The following is a 17,436-nucleotide window of genomic DNA, read 5'->3' as shown; positions in this document are numbered from 1 at the left end:
GTTGCCCTATCTACTTCCCAACTTCCCAATGAGTCGCCAATTTAAATATGGTGAGCCTTTTGTAATGTTGGGCTGGGCTCCTCTTGCCGTGCTGCCCAAGTGTTCTGATAAGGGAGTTGGGACAGTCCATTGTAACCCACCTTGTCCGGTTTGTCACAAACTATGCCTCCTTTGCCAAATTTGGTTAATGCCCATGACAGGCAGGCTACTATGGGAAAGTTATACAGACAATATAATAAAGATAACAAAAGAGATAGTTTGCTACTAGACAAAATAAATAAAGGCAGCGTCAAGAAAGTGCCTTTTCATGAAGTATTAGAAATAATGAGGAAGAGATAGCAACAAGTTTATTAATCAAAGAAAGAAACTCATTTGCATGCCAAGTTATGTTAAGGCCGGAGTCAAGAAGGGTACCATTTCCTTAATGTGAATAATCTCCCCAGGAAGAAATTAATTGCTTTGAGGAGCGGGCCTAAATGACTTGTCCCAGAAGAATCTTTTGCCTTTGACAGAGAGCATGGGCTTTAGAGGGAGAAAGGGGATCAACTATTGGTGATGCCTGCATTCTATGCTTTCTATTTTCTTTCGTTATTTCAATTCTTTTTCTTTTTCTTCTCTTTTCTCAGTATTTGCTTCTTTGTTGGATTATTTCCTAAGGTTACTATTACTGTGTTTTGATCCTCCATCTGTGCACAGCATGGGCCCTTTATATAATGCTCCTGACCGGATTTTACTATTAGCCTTTAATTACCTTTGTCTGGTATGGTGTCCTTGTGACCACCACTGGTTTGTCAGTTGCCTAGCCCACCACCATTACCTATGCTGGCTATGCACCAAAAAGAAAACTATTTTTTTTGTTTGTTTGCCGTGGCACTCTTACCTACTAATTGTGGGTGCTCTCTCTCTTCCTATCCTTCATGGATGCACCTAGTGGTTCCAACTCATCTTTGCTTCTTGTGGGCGATATGTCATCCCAGTAAGACATTTTCCCCAAAGAGCTAGCAAAAACCCAGAATAGGTTTTCTCCCTCTCCTCACCCCAGACCATACCCTCTTACCTCTACCCATGACCTCACTACTTCCTATATTGGCTGGGTACAGGCTGGTGATGTTAGGGCCTTGCGCGTGCTTCACTTCTGTGTATGTTCAAAATATGTCTTACTCATGTGTTCTCATGGTCTGGAGGCTCGTCTGCACATTCTCCGCCCATCCTTAGCTTCTTATGGCGTGAGCCATTTTCTGACTTCTCATTCTTTAGGGCTTGCTCCTTCTGAGGGCTGGGCTTTGCTTGACTGTGGGCATTTCCTCTTTTACCCCATTCTTTTGCTCTTTTTTGCAATCCTTGCATTTCCTGCAGTACCACTTTGCTATTCCTGCTGCGGTGTTATTTGTTCCAAGCCTGCTGGGCCTCTATGGGCTTGCTAATTATTCTTCTCTCGATGACTCAGTATGGTCATTAGGCTTTTTTATTACATAGCTTGCGGCTCTTGTCCCATTTACTTTCCTTAGGCATCCTCAGCCCTTTCTAATTCTGTGTTCACATGGGCTTTTACTAACTCCTTTGGGCTTCCCTGGCCAATTACTTTATCCTTCATCCTTGAGGCTCATGGACTTTCCATCAATTCCTTACTTTCTTTACTTGCATTACTTTTGGCCTACTGTGATCCATTCTCACTTTTCTTCATCATATACTACTATGGGTTTGCTACTTCTCTATTTCTAGGCTCTTCTAGGCCTATTTGCTTTCTCAATACTCATTTGTTTATTTTATGGCCTTATGATCCATTATTCCTACCGTTTGGGCTTAATGACTTTTCTATCCAATTACTAACTCATTTCTACCCATGTTGTTTGGCTTCTTCCTTCTACTGGGCTTCTAAAAATGATCACCAACATAGATTTGCCTCTATCTTATAATTTATAAAAGAAATGTTATGTTCACAAAGTTTCACAGAAAATCTTAAGTGACAAGTTGTTTTTAGTTATTAAGGTGGGCAAAAAAGTAATTTAAGTTGTGGATTCAAATTAGCACCAATAACAACTTATCATTTACGATTTGTTATAAAAGTGTTATGAAAATGTTGTGGACGATAGTACTTCTCTATAATTTTCTTATCTTCTTGAAATTTCTCATTTGCATTTTTTCCCCCTTTTTTCTTGGCCTAAAAACTTGTGTGTTACACAAGGATCTTCTCCCGGCAGGTCTTTTTTTTTTTTTTTTTTTAATAATTAAAAAAAAAGATTATTTCATTCGTGTTACAAATACATAAGCGGTTGAAACTTGAAACAGTAGAAACTACAGACTTAAAATTCAAACCATTGAAATTCCTATTGACTAGGATACTTCAAAAATATAGAAAAAGTGATAAGCCATGAACTACAATGAACCCTGTTATGTATGGAATTCTTTACTTTTGGCTTGCAGCAAGACCCATTCTAACAAGTAAACAACAACCATGACAAACTTGATCAATCCTTCATCCCAATCTGATATCTGCCTCTCAAATTCCCATGCAGCTTGAAATTTTACTGCTTCAACTAACAAAGTGCATTTAAAGTGGCATAACCACAAGGTCCACAACATTCACTTCTCACACCAATTGTAGCTACACCTACACATAATGTTGTCAACCACCTCTCTTCCCTTCTCTCTTTAACTTGTTTATTTCACGTGTGCATTTAATTTCCTAATCATCAAACCATATCATAAGATGAACACTCATCTGGTCCATCCAATTCCAAATACAGATTATTATATCAGCTACATATTATCACATTTTAGCACACCACACAAACCTTATCCCTTCAAAATTTTCTCAACTTAGATAAAGCTTGAACCACTCTTTAAGGTAGTCCTTATGAATGGGACATAGTTTTGCATGAGGGCTAGGCCCAGATAGAGAGAATCTTATTCATTGGGTCCATGGACAGCGACTTGGATCAGACTTGTTGCTATCCAAATTCTCTAAATTTGAATAGGGTTCCTCTAACTTGGCCCAATGTGTCTACCTTTGGTGTCACATACATAGCCCTAGTAAAGTAAATGTTGAAGGTGAGGGCTCAACATTTGTGTTGACCTAAAGTTGTGAAAGTAGGGATTCAGTTTTCAAAAAGATGTGTTGCATGGAAATGACTTTGAACTGGTTTGTCACTGCCAGCAATGATAAGTGGCCGGCATGTTGGATTGACTAGGACTATATTTTGGTTTTAGCTTAGCTCGACATGGTGCACGTGATCATGGAGTTTTGTAAGGGTACAACTGTGACTGACCATGACCATGTCGTAATAGAAAATGAATGATGATGACGATGATATTACTGCTGGGTTAGACATAGAGATAATGACGAAGTGCAAATCAATATCAATCTATAACTGTGAAAGAATCAATGTCTAGCTAGTAAGAACATTGGATTTAGACATTTGGTGACTGGATGAGAATGGGCACAAGAGCATGAAGCTCTTTAGTGTAAGATGTGTTCAGTGCCAGAAATGGTGTTGCATATCGTGCAAATTCTTTGAACTACATTTCTTTGATGAAGATCTTGCTATATATGACACACAAGTAATGCTAAACACCATTTTTACCACCCCCCCCCCCCCCAAACAAAAAAAAAAAAAAAAAATCCTTATACAAATTTGCAAATGGAATAAATGGTTCCTCAATAAATTAATAATTATATGTTTGGTTTTACTTTTGCCAAAGTTTTACTACTTCAGAACTTTTTTTATTAATAATTTCAAATTTGAGAGAGAGAATCAAGTTACATTTACTGTAATTCTTTGTTAATTTTACATCACTTAATAATTTTTTATTATATAAATATATTGAAAATCTTATTGTTGGATTACATGTTTTCATTATTCTTAACACACATACTAAATTTCATATTAATTAAATATTATTTACTAGTTTGATGTATAAATTAATCTTTGATGTGTAATTTTAAAATACAAAATAACTTAAAGTTTAAACATTTTTTTAAAATTATGTAGTTATCAATCTTTTAATATATTGAAATTTTGCAAGCATGAATGATGTTAGACATATTAGTCAATAGTGAATTTGTCCCCCAAAAAAAAAAGCATCTAATAGAAAATTATGGAATGATTTAACATTGAAAAAAAGTTCTAAGTTATATAATGTGCAAGTTCAAGTCAACCCCCCCCCCCCTCCTCTCTCTCTCTCCCAAACACACACACTACACTACAGATTATTGGTAGAAAGCTTTACTCCTTCAACCCCACCTTCCATTCCCAACAATCAATATTAAGGCTGTCAAAATTAGGATCCTACGTAGAATCATGGGAGATAAGTGGGATTGTGAATCTAAGATCGAATCATGGATCATGGATCTTGGATTGTAAGATCCTAAATTATTTGAGAAAAAAACAAAAAATACACATTGATGTGTTAAATAATCACATAAATTGTACATTCATTGATATAATTACCATACATCACTACATCCCTTTGTAAGCATCATTTAAAGAGGCCAAAAATAGACGCCATAAGTTGCAACTCTCTCCAAAAAAAAAAAAAAAAGAGGCCAAAAACCTCAAAATATGACACTCTATTGGGATATATTTTATTTGGGTCCAACTAACACTCTCTCTATATTAGAGTGGAAAAACTTGATCTATTATGATTTTATTTTTTATTTGAGTCCAACTAAGCCTTCTATCAAGTTAAAGAAGATTAATAAACTAAGGTCGTTTGAAATCGTCAGAATCATACGATACTACCGATCCTGAACAGTCGCAAAGATCCTTGAAAGATTTGGATAGTTTTGAGCAGGTAAGATGGTAAAATCATAGGAACGTAGGATCCATATCAGGATTTTGACAACCATGATTAACATCTATTGAGCCAGCTAATATAATTTATTATTTAACATCCAAGTTGGGGTTATTGACTAGATTAGATTAGACAAACGGATTTGTGAATTGTTCAGTTTGCCTTTCAACTTTTCATGATGAAATGATTCTTTGGCTTGGTTGACCCTTCTTACCTATCGTGTTGATCATGCTGATAATAGTCTCTAATCAATGAAACACGTAAGGGAGTGTGTCTTTGTGATAATCTTATTAATTACTATTGTTTATCCACTTTGACATCTATATTTTCATCATATAAAAATGTTACTATGACCTCATGTTAACTATTATTAATTTCTAACAAAAACAAAAAATTAATAATTAGAATATGAAAGCATCCTTTTTGGCAATCGATGTAAATTAATCATCCATCTATCATTTGGTCCTGGCATTACATCACGATTTCAAGTCTGTAAATAAGTTCATGGTCATTTTAAAACAAAATATAGAAGATAAAAATAAATAAATAAATAAAATAATAAAAAAACACTAAAGGAATATTGTTGAAACAAATAGTTACAATTTGTCTAGTTTGCAGTTTTCAGTTTTCAGTTTCCAGTTTAATTAATTAAGCTGGGTTTATGTAGAGATTACAATCAAATCAAGTGAAGGAACAAGTAAGTGCATGCATTAAACAAATCATATAATTTTTGTGTCTTCACAAATATAAAATTTATAAGAATTTGTATGAAAAGGATGATCAGGGGTATTATTCTCATTTGAAAAAGAAAAAACAATTTAATTACAAAAACAAACTTAGTATTTGTATTTAATAAGCATGCATCCATGCGAGACAAGGGTGACCCTCTTTGAGCAGAAGTTGATGAGAGATCATTATCATGCGGGTTTGGCAAGGAGACAAGATAATAGGTCTGCTTGTCATCTTATCTGGACAATGGGGCCTTTCCTACTAGCCCAACCAGAGGCCAACATTTGTCACCCACCACATATTGATTATTTCATATCTCCCACTCCCTCTCCCTCTATATAAGGCCTAAATGCCCAAGACCTCATCAGGACCACAAAACAACTTCAATACTAACCAAAGTTCCTAGTTACTCACCAAATTTGTTTACTTCTTCCATTTCAGCATAGGCAGACATGGCAGCTAACACATTATCATCAACAAAGAGTTTGAAGGTTCGATCATGGCAACGATGCTCAAAGCAAGTTAGAGAGCGGCGGGCACGGCTCTATCTCATATGGAGATGTACAGTGATTCTCCTATGTTGGCATGACTAAGCTCTTGGAGAGCAGTTAGAGCTCCATTTGAAGCGCCTTGAATTAGTCTTTGCCTAACTGACTAGGTGGAAGCTCAATATACCTGGGAGCTGTGGCCTTGTGGGAGTTTAATTAGCATTGAGTAAAGCAGGATTTGATGTAGTTTTGGTTATAAGAGACAAAAATCAGATCAAACTGGGAATGTCCAGTGGATGTATAAAAGACAAGTATCATAAGAAGAAAGCTGAATTAGCTACATGTTTAAGTTATGTTTTGCTAGTGTGTATATATCTCTCATAGCTAGTGTTTTTCAACTTGCTGGGCCCTTCACTCTCTAAAGATAAAACTTAATCTGGTGAGGGGTAACACATCTCATCCTTGGAGCAGTTACCTCTGCAGACTCCAGCTATCTCTTAACCATCAATAGATGTATGACAAAACAACCAAATATGCATTCAACTCTGTTGTTGCCTTAAACAGGTCAAATCAAAGTTTTACTTCTAAGAAGCCGTAGCACCAATCACCACGATAAACGTCATGGTTCAAAGAATGTTTATGCATAGTATATGTGCATCCTCAGTTTTACAGTGTATAAGTCTCACACGACAATTACACCCACATACCATGTAACAGATGATGCATATATTTGATATATGAGATAATTATTATACAAGTTTGACTAATTTTTAATGTCACAAGTAAAGCCTTTGACTCATGCAAGAAACTGTTTTTTTTTTATCCTCTTTTTTATATAGATATTTACCTTAGATAACAGGTGTATGTAACGTAACTCCCACATACATAAGAGGTTCACACCGGATATATGAGATAGCTCCTCTCTCGTTTGGGACTCAGCAATTAGTTTAAGTTGGGATGAATCATTTTCTCAACTTGGCCAAACCAGGTTTTAAGCAGGGACTAAGCAACTCCCACCCTATGCCTCACTCAAAGATTAATAAATGATTAGGTAGAGAGGGGATTGGCATCAAACTGGGTCCTGCAAATGAATTTCTTTGTCTTATAAATCCCATCTGGATTAAACAGGCCTGAGAAACCCATTATCCTAAAAATATACAATCAAACGTAATTTTTACTTCGCAGTGATCAGGAATCTATGGAAGCAGGACCAAGGTAAGTTTATCCATTAGAAAATGCTAGTCAAAATGAGACAAAACATGCTAAGAGTTACTGTACAATCAAAAAAGTGAAGGCGAAGATAATATCTAGTGCTGGAGGAATATGAACAATGGTTTCGACAGCTGGGACTTTTGTAGGATGTTCCAACACTATATGTTAAAAAGCCAAATATCACGTACAGAAATTTGGGAAAGCTTAAAAACCAAGACGCGGGACCATGGGTCATGAAAAATCTAAATATCATAACATGCTCAGATTTTTTGCTGGACCATTAGCTATCATTCCCCCCTTACTACCAAAACAACTTTACTGTGTATGCATAGTTTCCAATCAATTTATAGTGTCAATAAAATTCTATGTATGGCTCATATTATTAAAAAAACACCTTGCATACAGATTCTGCATAGAATTCTCCAATTATTGTTCAAGATATGCACTGTACAAAATAGAATCTGGAGATGGTAATCAGCATCCAATTTACCATATATCATAATGTATAGAACCCGCGGTGCCAATATTAAAATCCTAACTAGCAAATGAAATGAAAAAAAGGTACACAGCTGACCACTACAAGACTCATAAAAAGGACTCCAATGAATTTTATTCTGCCATGTTCACAATCTATGCACCTCAGATGTCGAATTCTGCATCTTTGTCAAAAAAATCCCACCCATCATCCAGAAGCGCTTGGTGATCAGCTTTGGTTCCTTCCTCTTCAGGTCTACTTTTTGGTGATAGGCTGTCAACAGAGGGTGTTGGGCTTGTCCTCTTTGGCGTCTCAGATGACTTCCCTTGCTCAGTAACCAAAACAGGTGCCTCGCTTTTAAGGGATGAACCTGAAGAAGCTAAACTGTGCTCAGAAACCATATCAGATTCCATGCTTTTCACGGATGAGCCTGAAGAAGCTAAAGTGCCCTCAGGAACCAGACCAGATACCAAGCTTTTCACGGATGTGCCAGAAGCAGCTAAGATGCAACTAGTCTGGCTTGAGGAAACAGATTTGCTTAATGGAACACAGTCGTCAAACTTCTCTTTCAGTAGACTCACATCCTGACAAATAACAGAAATTTCTCCTCTGCACAATGATAAAATGACAACACTTCATTACCAGAATCCTTCCAAGGTCAACAAAAACAATGACATACAAACATATGTATACATGTAGCAATGGAACAGAACCTGGAAAAATAAACTACAAAATAACTTCTACCTTTTTTATTTTTTATGTAGGGTTCACCTAAGCAGATACCAAATTTAAAATAAAGTTCAACAAAATTTGGGGAAAAAAGGTTTATGGCCAGAATATATATACATTATAACATGCAAAATGAATTCAAATAGAATTGAATAGTGGAAAAGAAGGCATGTGACCATCCTAACTAGTCAGTTCAGGATCCCCAAATATTTGTGTCTAAGGCTTGGTGGTGGCTGTTGAGTGAGATGCAAAATGATAAAAGAAAACACTAATTTTTTTTTTTTGATAAGTAAAAACAGAGAAGCAAAGAAATCGCTAAATTTATTTTTAAAGAATGTTGATTTAATTTCTTTGACCAACCTTTGCCAAGAACTAAGTGGCATATAGAATGTGCAAAAAGTTGTAGCGGTGGCATCAGTCATGTTATACAGTAGTAAATTTGGACAACTGAAAGTTTCTATTGGTTTTGACTTTTTTTAAAAAAATTCACAAGCAAAACCATGAATGCTTAACTATAACAGTTGTGTTGTGTGTTTGTGTGCACGCACATGCAGCATTGGGAGTTTGGAGGAGGGAGAGGGTATTAATGTTTCAAAAGGTTAGCGCATCAATCACTTTAAAAGACAGTGGAGGACCTCTATTGTTTGTCTTAACAGTGAAGTACCAATCAAAAATTCATTTAGAAGAAACAAAGAAACTTACTGCAACATATCAACAATGTGACCACGGTCTATTAGAAACTCCCGCAACTGCAATAAGCACAAATTTGATTAGGTCAAAAATTGTAGTCATTTCTTTTTCATTGAAGAGGTCCATGGTGAGTCAAATCGATTGCTACCTTGGAATTCTCCTCTGCCTCCTCTTTTAGTATCTTTGACTCCTGAAGAACCTTCTCCATTATAGCATTTTGTTCGGCAAGAGCTTTTCGTGCAGATTTTTCTTTATCTAGCCTTTCCTGCTCAGCTGCTTTCCTCATCTCTTCTGCGATAGATAATCGTGCTTCTAGGCTTTGGTGCATCTGAAGGGGGTAATAATGAATCCAAATTAAAAAATATTCAAATATTGATTACACCCTTTTTGCAACTTCATAAAGATTTGACATATAACTATCATCATCAAAGAATAATGTTTGTTGACAGCAACTATACATTTTTTTTTTATTAGGAACCTTTGTCTAAAGAGCTCAAACCAAAATCCAATTATGCAGAGTTTAAGTTAAGAATGCAAACCAAAATAACATTTTCTTGTATTTCTTGGCCATTGCTGATTTTAAGAAGAAACCTCTAGCAAAGTGGATTAATATGAAAGTCACTGTATTTAGTTATAGGTTTATTACAAGTTACAACAAACTACTGTAAAGTGTAAACGGCACTATGGTACCATTTACAATGTACACCATAAACTTTGAAATCCTACAATTGATGCCCTTATTTGAGATAAACTTACAATGTTCCCCACCATCCAAATGAAAGCCTAACAAATTAGTAGGAAAATTAATTGCAAAATAAGTTGTTGATTGCAGCATATTTGTAGTTTAAACTTAAGGCACGCATTGCAAAAGCCTCCAGCTTAGATGTAACAAAAATACCTCATTGAGAATTGCAAGGGATTTGTCCCTTTCATCAGCCAAGCTGAGTACGCGAGATTGAAGTTCCCTCACTTCAGTTGCTAAAATCGACTTCTCTCCATACACTTCTCCCGCATGCTACAGAGGTTAAGACATAGGGCTCAGCTCTTATCCTTATTAACTAAAAAACTGATTTGTAAATAAAATAAGATTTAGTGGATCTAAATAGAATATTCATTGGGTATTTTACAACCATGTTATTTGCTTCCTTTGCATGCACCAATGTCTGTTTCAGATCCTCCACCTCGACCAGAATATTCAGTCCACCTCTAGAAGCTTCCTGCTTGGCTTCTTCGGCAGCTTTCTCCTGAAGTTCCACTTCTCTCATCATGTTGATAACTCTCTCCATAGCTGAAAACAAGGTTTTCTGCACCATTGATAAGTCATTAGTAACCTTCAAACATACAAGGGGGCAAAAGGCAAGAAAATTTAAATCTTAATAAAAAAATATGCACGCGGTTAATAGAGCTAATTATGGAATGCAATGAGCCTATGTCAAGCATAAAACCACCCAAAACCGTGACTTTTTTAAACAAGATGAAAGATCACAAACAAGAAGCATTAACTTTGTCAAAAGCAGATGCAAGTCATCAGTCACATTATGCATGCATAATTCCATATTCATCATTCTGATTTCCTATTGCAATACCATTTCTCCTAAATTAAACCCAAAACCGTGACTGTTTTAAACATTATGAATGATCACAAACAAGAAGCATTAACTTTGTCAAAAGCAGACACAAGTCATCAATCATTATGCATAATTCCATATTCATCATTCTAATTTCATATTGCCATACCATTTCTCCTAAATTTACCCCCCACCCCCCCCCCCTAAAAAAAAAAAAAAAAAAAAAAAACCCAGACGTATCAAATGGAGAAAAAATAGTGTTCTCTCATTTTGTTGTGGAGAAATCATCAAAGTGAATAAAACAATTGTACACAAAATTTTATCCAACAACTAAAAAATACCCCCTGAAGTTGAAGACATACAGGAGAAACTCTACCTAAATATATATATTCATGTCGTCTTCCTTTCAATCTTTTATTTGCTTTATCATCTAAACTGTGTCTGTATCTCTAACTAAAGACCTTCCTCAATTCTCGAAGTATCAAAGGATAAATGAGCCATAATCCAGTTTACAATTTGCACCAGTTAAGGTTTGCATACATATACCAAAAGGCAAGGCACTGCAACATTAAGTATCTTCATCATCTCAAAGAATTTGAATTCAACTAGACAAAAAGACTGATTGGAACATAAACATATGCAGGGCACAATGATCATCTGCCCAATTGGGAGAAAGAAAATTCACAGGACTTTCCAACTACTTATGGACAAAGGCAATGAGGCTATGAAAAAAGTATTAGGAAGCATCATTAACAAGCTACCATTTAGTGAATCAATTTTAACAAGAATTAGATACAGGAAGATGCTATTGACAAACAATACAGCTGAAATTCCAGTTAATTCAAAGGCGTGGATCCTTGTTTAAACTTCAAGAAGTAGTAAATCTAATGGTAGTACCTTGTTATTTTTGGCATCTTCAATGATCTCTTCAAGAAGATCAAGATTACATACTTGGCCAGATCGGGTAACAACAGTACCAGTTGTAGGCTCATCCTCAATATCACTTATGTCACCAACAAAATAGTCTTGCTTGGAAGTAACATCAGCAGAATCGCTGGACACTTGTGCCTGGCACTCAGTAACAGAAGGTTCAGAACCAAATTCTGACTGAACACATTCTGAAGAAACTGATGCATGTTCTTCAACAGATGAAGTAAAGAGCTGAGCCATAGGCATCCTCACCTTAGTGCTATCTAAACATGATTCTTCTTCGTCACTTTTTAGACAAATAACCATATCCAAGTCATCAGCCACAGGAATGTCAAGACCTCTGACACCATCTTTTTCATTTATCAAAGCAGTTGTCATGCCAGGGTGGGTCTGCTCTGACCCAACTTTGATATTATTTTCTTTGCAGGCTCCCCAAGTAATCAGTTCATCACTTTCAGTATTTTCACAACATTGTTTCTGGTCATTGTTTCCTTCATCCAACAAAGCACTTGATGTGACATGGACCATCTCATTCAACCCCACTTTGGCACTGTCTTCGTGAGTCATCCCAATTAAAATCACTTCCTCATTCTCAATATTGCCACATGATTGATCATTACCATCATTTGCATCATAGAAATCTAAATCCACAGAATCATTCTGCACTTCAACCAAAGGTGTTGAGTCCACACGAGGTGCTCCACCTATATCCTCAGTTACCTTGGCAACATCACTGGCAATTGAACGTAGTACTGAAGACGGCCCCACATCTGCTTTGTCAACTATCCGCTGCTGCTGTCTCAACAAGACAACCTGGTCCTCAGATTCAACTGCACATTCAGCATATAATGTATTATAAATAAGTGACTCAAATCAATTCACCCAATGTAATGGCAGCCCTTTTAATACATGCAAAAACAAAAAAGGAAAGAAAATTTTTTAACAAACAAGTAGCTACAAGCTATGGCAGATGTAAAACAAGATGAACTAAAAATTGTGGACAATAGAGCAATTGCAGCAACTAACTGGATCAGAATTCAATAAATTACAGTGGCAGAAGGTTTTCAATAAAAAATTGAGAATACCTTCATTATCCTCAGGAGGACTAACCCTAGTCAAAAAATCTTCATGAGGATTAACAGGACCACCAAACTGACTGGACAAATAAGGGATTATCTCCTTAAGAACAACATCCACAGCTTGATCAGCATCCTTGGAATTTTCAATAGCTACAGCCCTCAGCAAGCGAGAATCAACCTAGGCAGAATGAGATCCATAAAATGTCTTCAGTCAGACTTTAAATTTTTTTAAAAATAAATAAAAAAGTTGTTGAATTGGATTAGACAGGAAAATATTCAGAATAACCGTAGGGAGTAAAGTGTTGATCATAAGAAACACTACGTGAACAACAATTGCAAAGGTTTTCATACTCAAATATTAATTCTTAAAACTTTAAGCTTCAAGTCAATTAAAAGAAAAATAACAAAATTCAACAACAATTCTAGAGGCAAGCATTTTACAAAACTAATTTTCACTAATTACAAAAACAAAGTAGCTAATAAAACACAATATTATTCCCATAAATTTACCAAAGTAGAGGACAAGATCATGGATCCAAGATTCACAATAAAACTTTGGAAAAAAAAATTCTGATTCACATAAAATTCACAATTCTCAACAATATATATAGACAATGGTTCTCGAATAAACTACAAAATGAATCCAACATATAAATTCTCATTAAAAAAACATTAACACTTAAATAAAAACACAAAAAAAGAGTGCATAAAACTATCAAACAACAAACATAAATAACAAGTACCAAACTCAGTTGAACCTTAAATTAAGATACCCAATGCTTCAATAAAGTGAAATTTAATACCTTTGGAAATATCTCCTGTAAGCATTTGTAAACTGACTTGAAACCCATCTCCAATAACTTGTTATCTGCACATAAATTGAAACCAAAAACAAAAAAGTTACAATCTTTTAAATTTTTTCTGCACTTTAATTACTGATTATAGAGATAATCGACTAAATTTCATACTTAAGAAAAAATAATAATTTTAAAATTCAGTTCTTTTTATAACTAATTTTGGTGCGAAAACGTTATCAGAAACAATAAAAAAGAAAACTTTTTTAATAAAAACACACAATGGTCTGTTTGGATGCCTAGAAAAAAAGGAAAAGCAAAGAATTTTAGGGTTTTAGAAGTGAAGGAAAAGGAAAAAAAAGATTGATAAGTTGAAACCTTTTTGTTTCCTCAAATTCTCTTCTTTATTCATCTATGCTTCTCTGCTGTAGTAAATCAGAGATAGAGAAAGAGAAGCACTGACCTTGTTATTCCCACGGCGTATATCACACACACAGAAATTGAAAGGAAAAGGGTATTTGGAATTTTGAAGTGTTGGGATTACTATTTATTTAGCGTGAGGGAATTGGGATTTGGGGAAAGGTAAACGAGGAGACCTATGGAGCTAAGCAATCTCTATATATTGGGGTTTTCTAGAGCAATGTTAGTCATGCACTTATTTCTCGCAAAATTGGCCAAGTTGCGGGTGGGGGAATCATGAAATTACATGAATCTATTATTTTAATTTCACCATTTATAACTTTGCCACCTAGATAAACACTTAGATAAGCTGTGGAAATTATTGTGATAGGAGATTTACACTATTCTCACACCCCAATTCTTGTATCCAGCTTATGTGTCAACTCTTAATTAGATAGGATGAGTAATGGTTCAGTACGAAGGATGGACCGGACCTAAGCCTCATCCAATTGGATATCAATATTGTTTTTTCAAATATATGTGGTAGATCTATAAAAAAATGTTAAAATTTAATCATGAGTTGACACATAAGCATGTGAGTAAGCTAATTACCACAAGCTTCATAACTATTTCTATAATTTTGTCATAAATTGTTCATGTGGCAACTTGTAAGTGGTGAAATTATAAACCTATTATTTTTTTCACCGCTGACAACTAGCCACATAAGCAAATTATGATTAAAATTGTGTAAATAGATTTAATCCAAAAGCATGATAAAAATTTGGGTGTGAAAGTTTTTTTGGTAAACTGGGTGAGAAACTTGATGTTTCCATACCCTTACAAAAAAGAAAGGGCATTGCAATTGCATGGTGGAGGTTCATACATCATAGTACTTTATGGGTGGGGTCAGAGAGAGATGACTTCGAAGCTTCAGAGTGGTTTCTTTTTCTTACTTTATTTCGAGGCTTTTTCTTCTGCGCTTTTTGTCGTTGTCACAACTTGCAGGATGTGATTAGTAAATGTATAATAGCATTCCTATTGGGGCTGCCAAATGGAAAATGTAGGTTTGATTTATCATACACCCTTTAAAATGATGTTCCATCTTGATTGCTAAATGATACCACTTCGTAAAAAAATTCACAATATTGCTATAGCACCATCCTAAATATAGGATGACACTGTAGCACTAATGTATTGCTTTTTTAATCACTTTTATTCTCTCTCCTTTGTCTTCTCTTTCTCTGGGTTGAGGTGCTCCCTATCTTTCTCAACTCTCTCTTTCTTCATCATTTTCTCATCAACTCTCCCTCTCACTCTCTAACTCTCTGTTGGTCAAAACATGGTCTGAGATTGGTGTGATAATCTTTAGGTGGATCGGTGTGATCATCATTCTCAACTCGCTTTTTTTTTTTTTGGTGGCGAGATCGACATGATTTAGGTGGATTTTGGTGCGAGATCAGCATGACAATCTTTAACATATTTTTCTGGGTATTTTTTTTCGTTTCTAGCAATGGAGACCGGCGAGTGGGTTTGCGACTAATGTGGGCGTGGGTCAGGTGGTGCAGCAGCGGTAGTGAAGGCGTGGGTTTCTAGTGGTGGTGGGTTTCTAGTTTTGATTTTGGATTTTGGATTTAGATTTTGATTTTACTATGGATTTTGTTTAGTGGAGGTGGGTGTTGTGACTGAGAAGCTATGGTAGGTGGTTGAGAGAGTAAGAGAAATAAAGGTCAGAGAGAGTAAGAGAAATAAAGGTCAGAGAGAGAAGTGAGAAATATTTTTATATTATTTTAATGTGTAGTATGGTAAAATAAAAGTTGGAATGCTAAGTGTATTATAAAATGATATTGTATAATTAATAAAGTGACTTTTTGGGATTGTAAAATAGAATATTTTGAAGATATGGAATGCAAATTCTCTAAGTGTTCTATCTTAAAAGATATAAAAATGTAAGTCAACATTTACTGGGGTAATAATATCAACCAAAAAAAAAAAAAAATTTACTTGGGTAAAAAAAAAAAAAAAAAAAGGAGATTTCAGTTTCACAAAATTTTAAACAATTTTTTCGTGATCGTTGATATAGACTATTTTAGTTGGTATGTGTTAGTGATAAGTTCTAACTTATCACTTCAATGATTTGTGAGAATCGGGTCCTAACAGTACTCAAATTTCTTAGGATTCTCTTTATGGGTATTTAGGCACCATGACTGAGAGTATACTTATGGCTGAGACTTCGGAAGTGATGTGTCCCATATACTTTATGAAAATGAGGTTTTGTTGAGGGCGGTTAGGGAATGACACTATCCCCTTAAACATTTTTTTATTACCACAAAAAAAAAAAAAAAAAAAAAAAAAAAAAAGAAAGGGAAGAAGATATTTTGGCATGGAAAGAATTGGACATCCATGGGCTGAGGACAGGTGCACACATGCTCTACATTTATAAAAATAAAAATAAAAAAATTCTTCCCCTTTTGTTTTTTCTTTTTAGAAAGAGTAAATCCTTTTTAATCAAGTGGATATGCATTCAAATTTACACTAATCTAACGAAGAAAGTTAACATCAGTTATCTTTTCTTTTTTTTCTTTTTTTTTTTTTTTTTTTTTTTTTTTTATTTGATATTTACATCAGGAATGAGAGATTTAAACTCTAAATGTCATTGAAATACTATGAGGTGCCAAATTATCAACTAATTATGTTACAAGACTCTTAATAACATTAGTTATCAATTGAATTGCAACAACTCAAATATTACCAATTAGTAATATAAAGTATCTTTTAGCTTTCTCAAAAAAAAAAAAAAAAAGTATCTTTTAGGGGGTAGGGGAAACAATAGCATTCATCTCTATTTATGTACCACATTTTAAATAATACACCTTAAAAACTGAATTTAAGTTTTACAATTCCAGATAAAGCGATTCAATACTATATAAAATTTGATATTCTCTAAACAAATTTTAAAGAAGATTTAGTATAATTTTCCACAACCCTTTCCATCTTCCCTTCTCTTTTTTGTTAACCTCCTATCTCTCTCACCTTCCCAAATAAAATCCTCCTATCTCCCCCTTTCAAGCATGGACCTTTTTTTATAAAGAAATGTTATATTCACCATAGTTGTCAAATCGTGAATCGTATCGTGAATCGATTTTTAATTTTTTTGTATCGTGTATCGTATCGTATCGTGTATCGTAAGATACATAAACACTTAATAAAATTTATAAAAAATTATAAATATACATATATAAATGATATATTTATTATAAATTTTAAATATGTTTAACTAATGACTAATTTATTCATCACTTATGTAATAATATTTAACAAACTAATTAAATAAATCAAACTAGCATGTGTTCATAACATACACATTAAAATTACTTAAATTCAAAAGTGATAATATATTACAAATGACTCAAAAATAAAAATTTATTTTCATCATATTCATCAAATTGCCTAATCAACCCCATCTAAGTTAACGCTATCATCATATTTATAATTTTGCAAATTTATTTCTTCATTAAAATTTTCTTCATCGTTATTCGTCATTAACATTTA

General features: G+C 34.5%; 2 protein-coding genes across 4 annotated transcripts; one reads left to right on the top strand and one right to left on the bottom strand.

Annotated features, from left to right (window-relative positions):
- Positions 1-5,508: 5,508 nt before the first annotated feature.
- LOC111998742 (small polypeptide DEVIL 14) lies at positions 5,509-6,409 on the top strand. Its single transcript, XM_024030830.2, has one exon. It carries the CDS (start codon positions 5,976-5,978, stop codon positions 6,114-6,116), a length of 141 nt encoding a protein of 46 aa, XP_023886598.1. The 5' UTR covers positions 5,509-5,975; the 3' UTR covers positions 6,117-6,409.
- A 1,193-nt stretch (positions 6,410-7,602) lies between these two features.
- On the bottom strand, positions 7,603-14,189 carry LOC111998759 (uncharacterized). Of its 3 annotated transcripts, XM_024030851.2 has the most exons (10): positions 13,867-14,189; positions 13,498-13,562; positions 12,701-12,872; positions 11,868-12,445; positions 11,583-11,753; positions 10,248-10,421; positions 10,016-10,132; positions 9,266-9,445; positions 9,130-9,176; positions 7,603-8,307 (listed from the first exon to the last, which is right to left on the bottom strand). In XM_024030851.2, the coding sequence occupies exons 1-10, from the start codon at positions 13,898-13,900 to the stop codon at positions 7,863-7,865; spliced, it is 1,983 nt and encodes a 660-aa protein (XP_023886619.2). In that variant the 5' UTR covers positions 13,901-14,189; the 3' UTR covers positions 7,603-7,862. The 3 variants fall into 3 exon arrangements, with proteins under 3 accessions (XP_023886619.2, XP_023886617.2, XP_023886618.2); XM_024030849.2 differs by having other exon boundaries at positions 11,583-12,445; XM_024030850.2 differs by having other exon boundaries at positions 11,583-12,445; positions 13,952-14,189.
- Between the last annotated feature and the right edge of the window lie 3,247 nt (positions 14,190-17,436).

This window comes from Quercus suber, unplaced genomic scaffold (genome assembly GCF_002906115.3).
Source record: "Quercus suber isolate HL8 unplaced genomic scaffold, Cork oak 2.0 scaffold_142, whole genome shotgun sequence".
NCBI lineage: Eukaryota > Viridiplantae > Streptophyta > Magnoliopsida > Fagales > Fagaceae > Quercus > Quercus suber.
The sequence above is the reverse complement of the archived record's forward strand: the minus strand, read 5'-3'. Positions and strand labels throughout refer to the sequence as shown.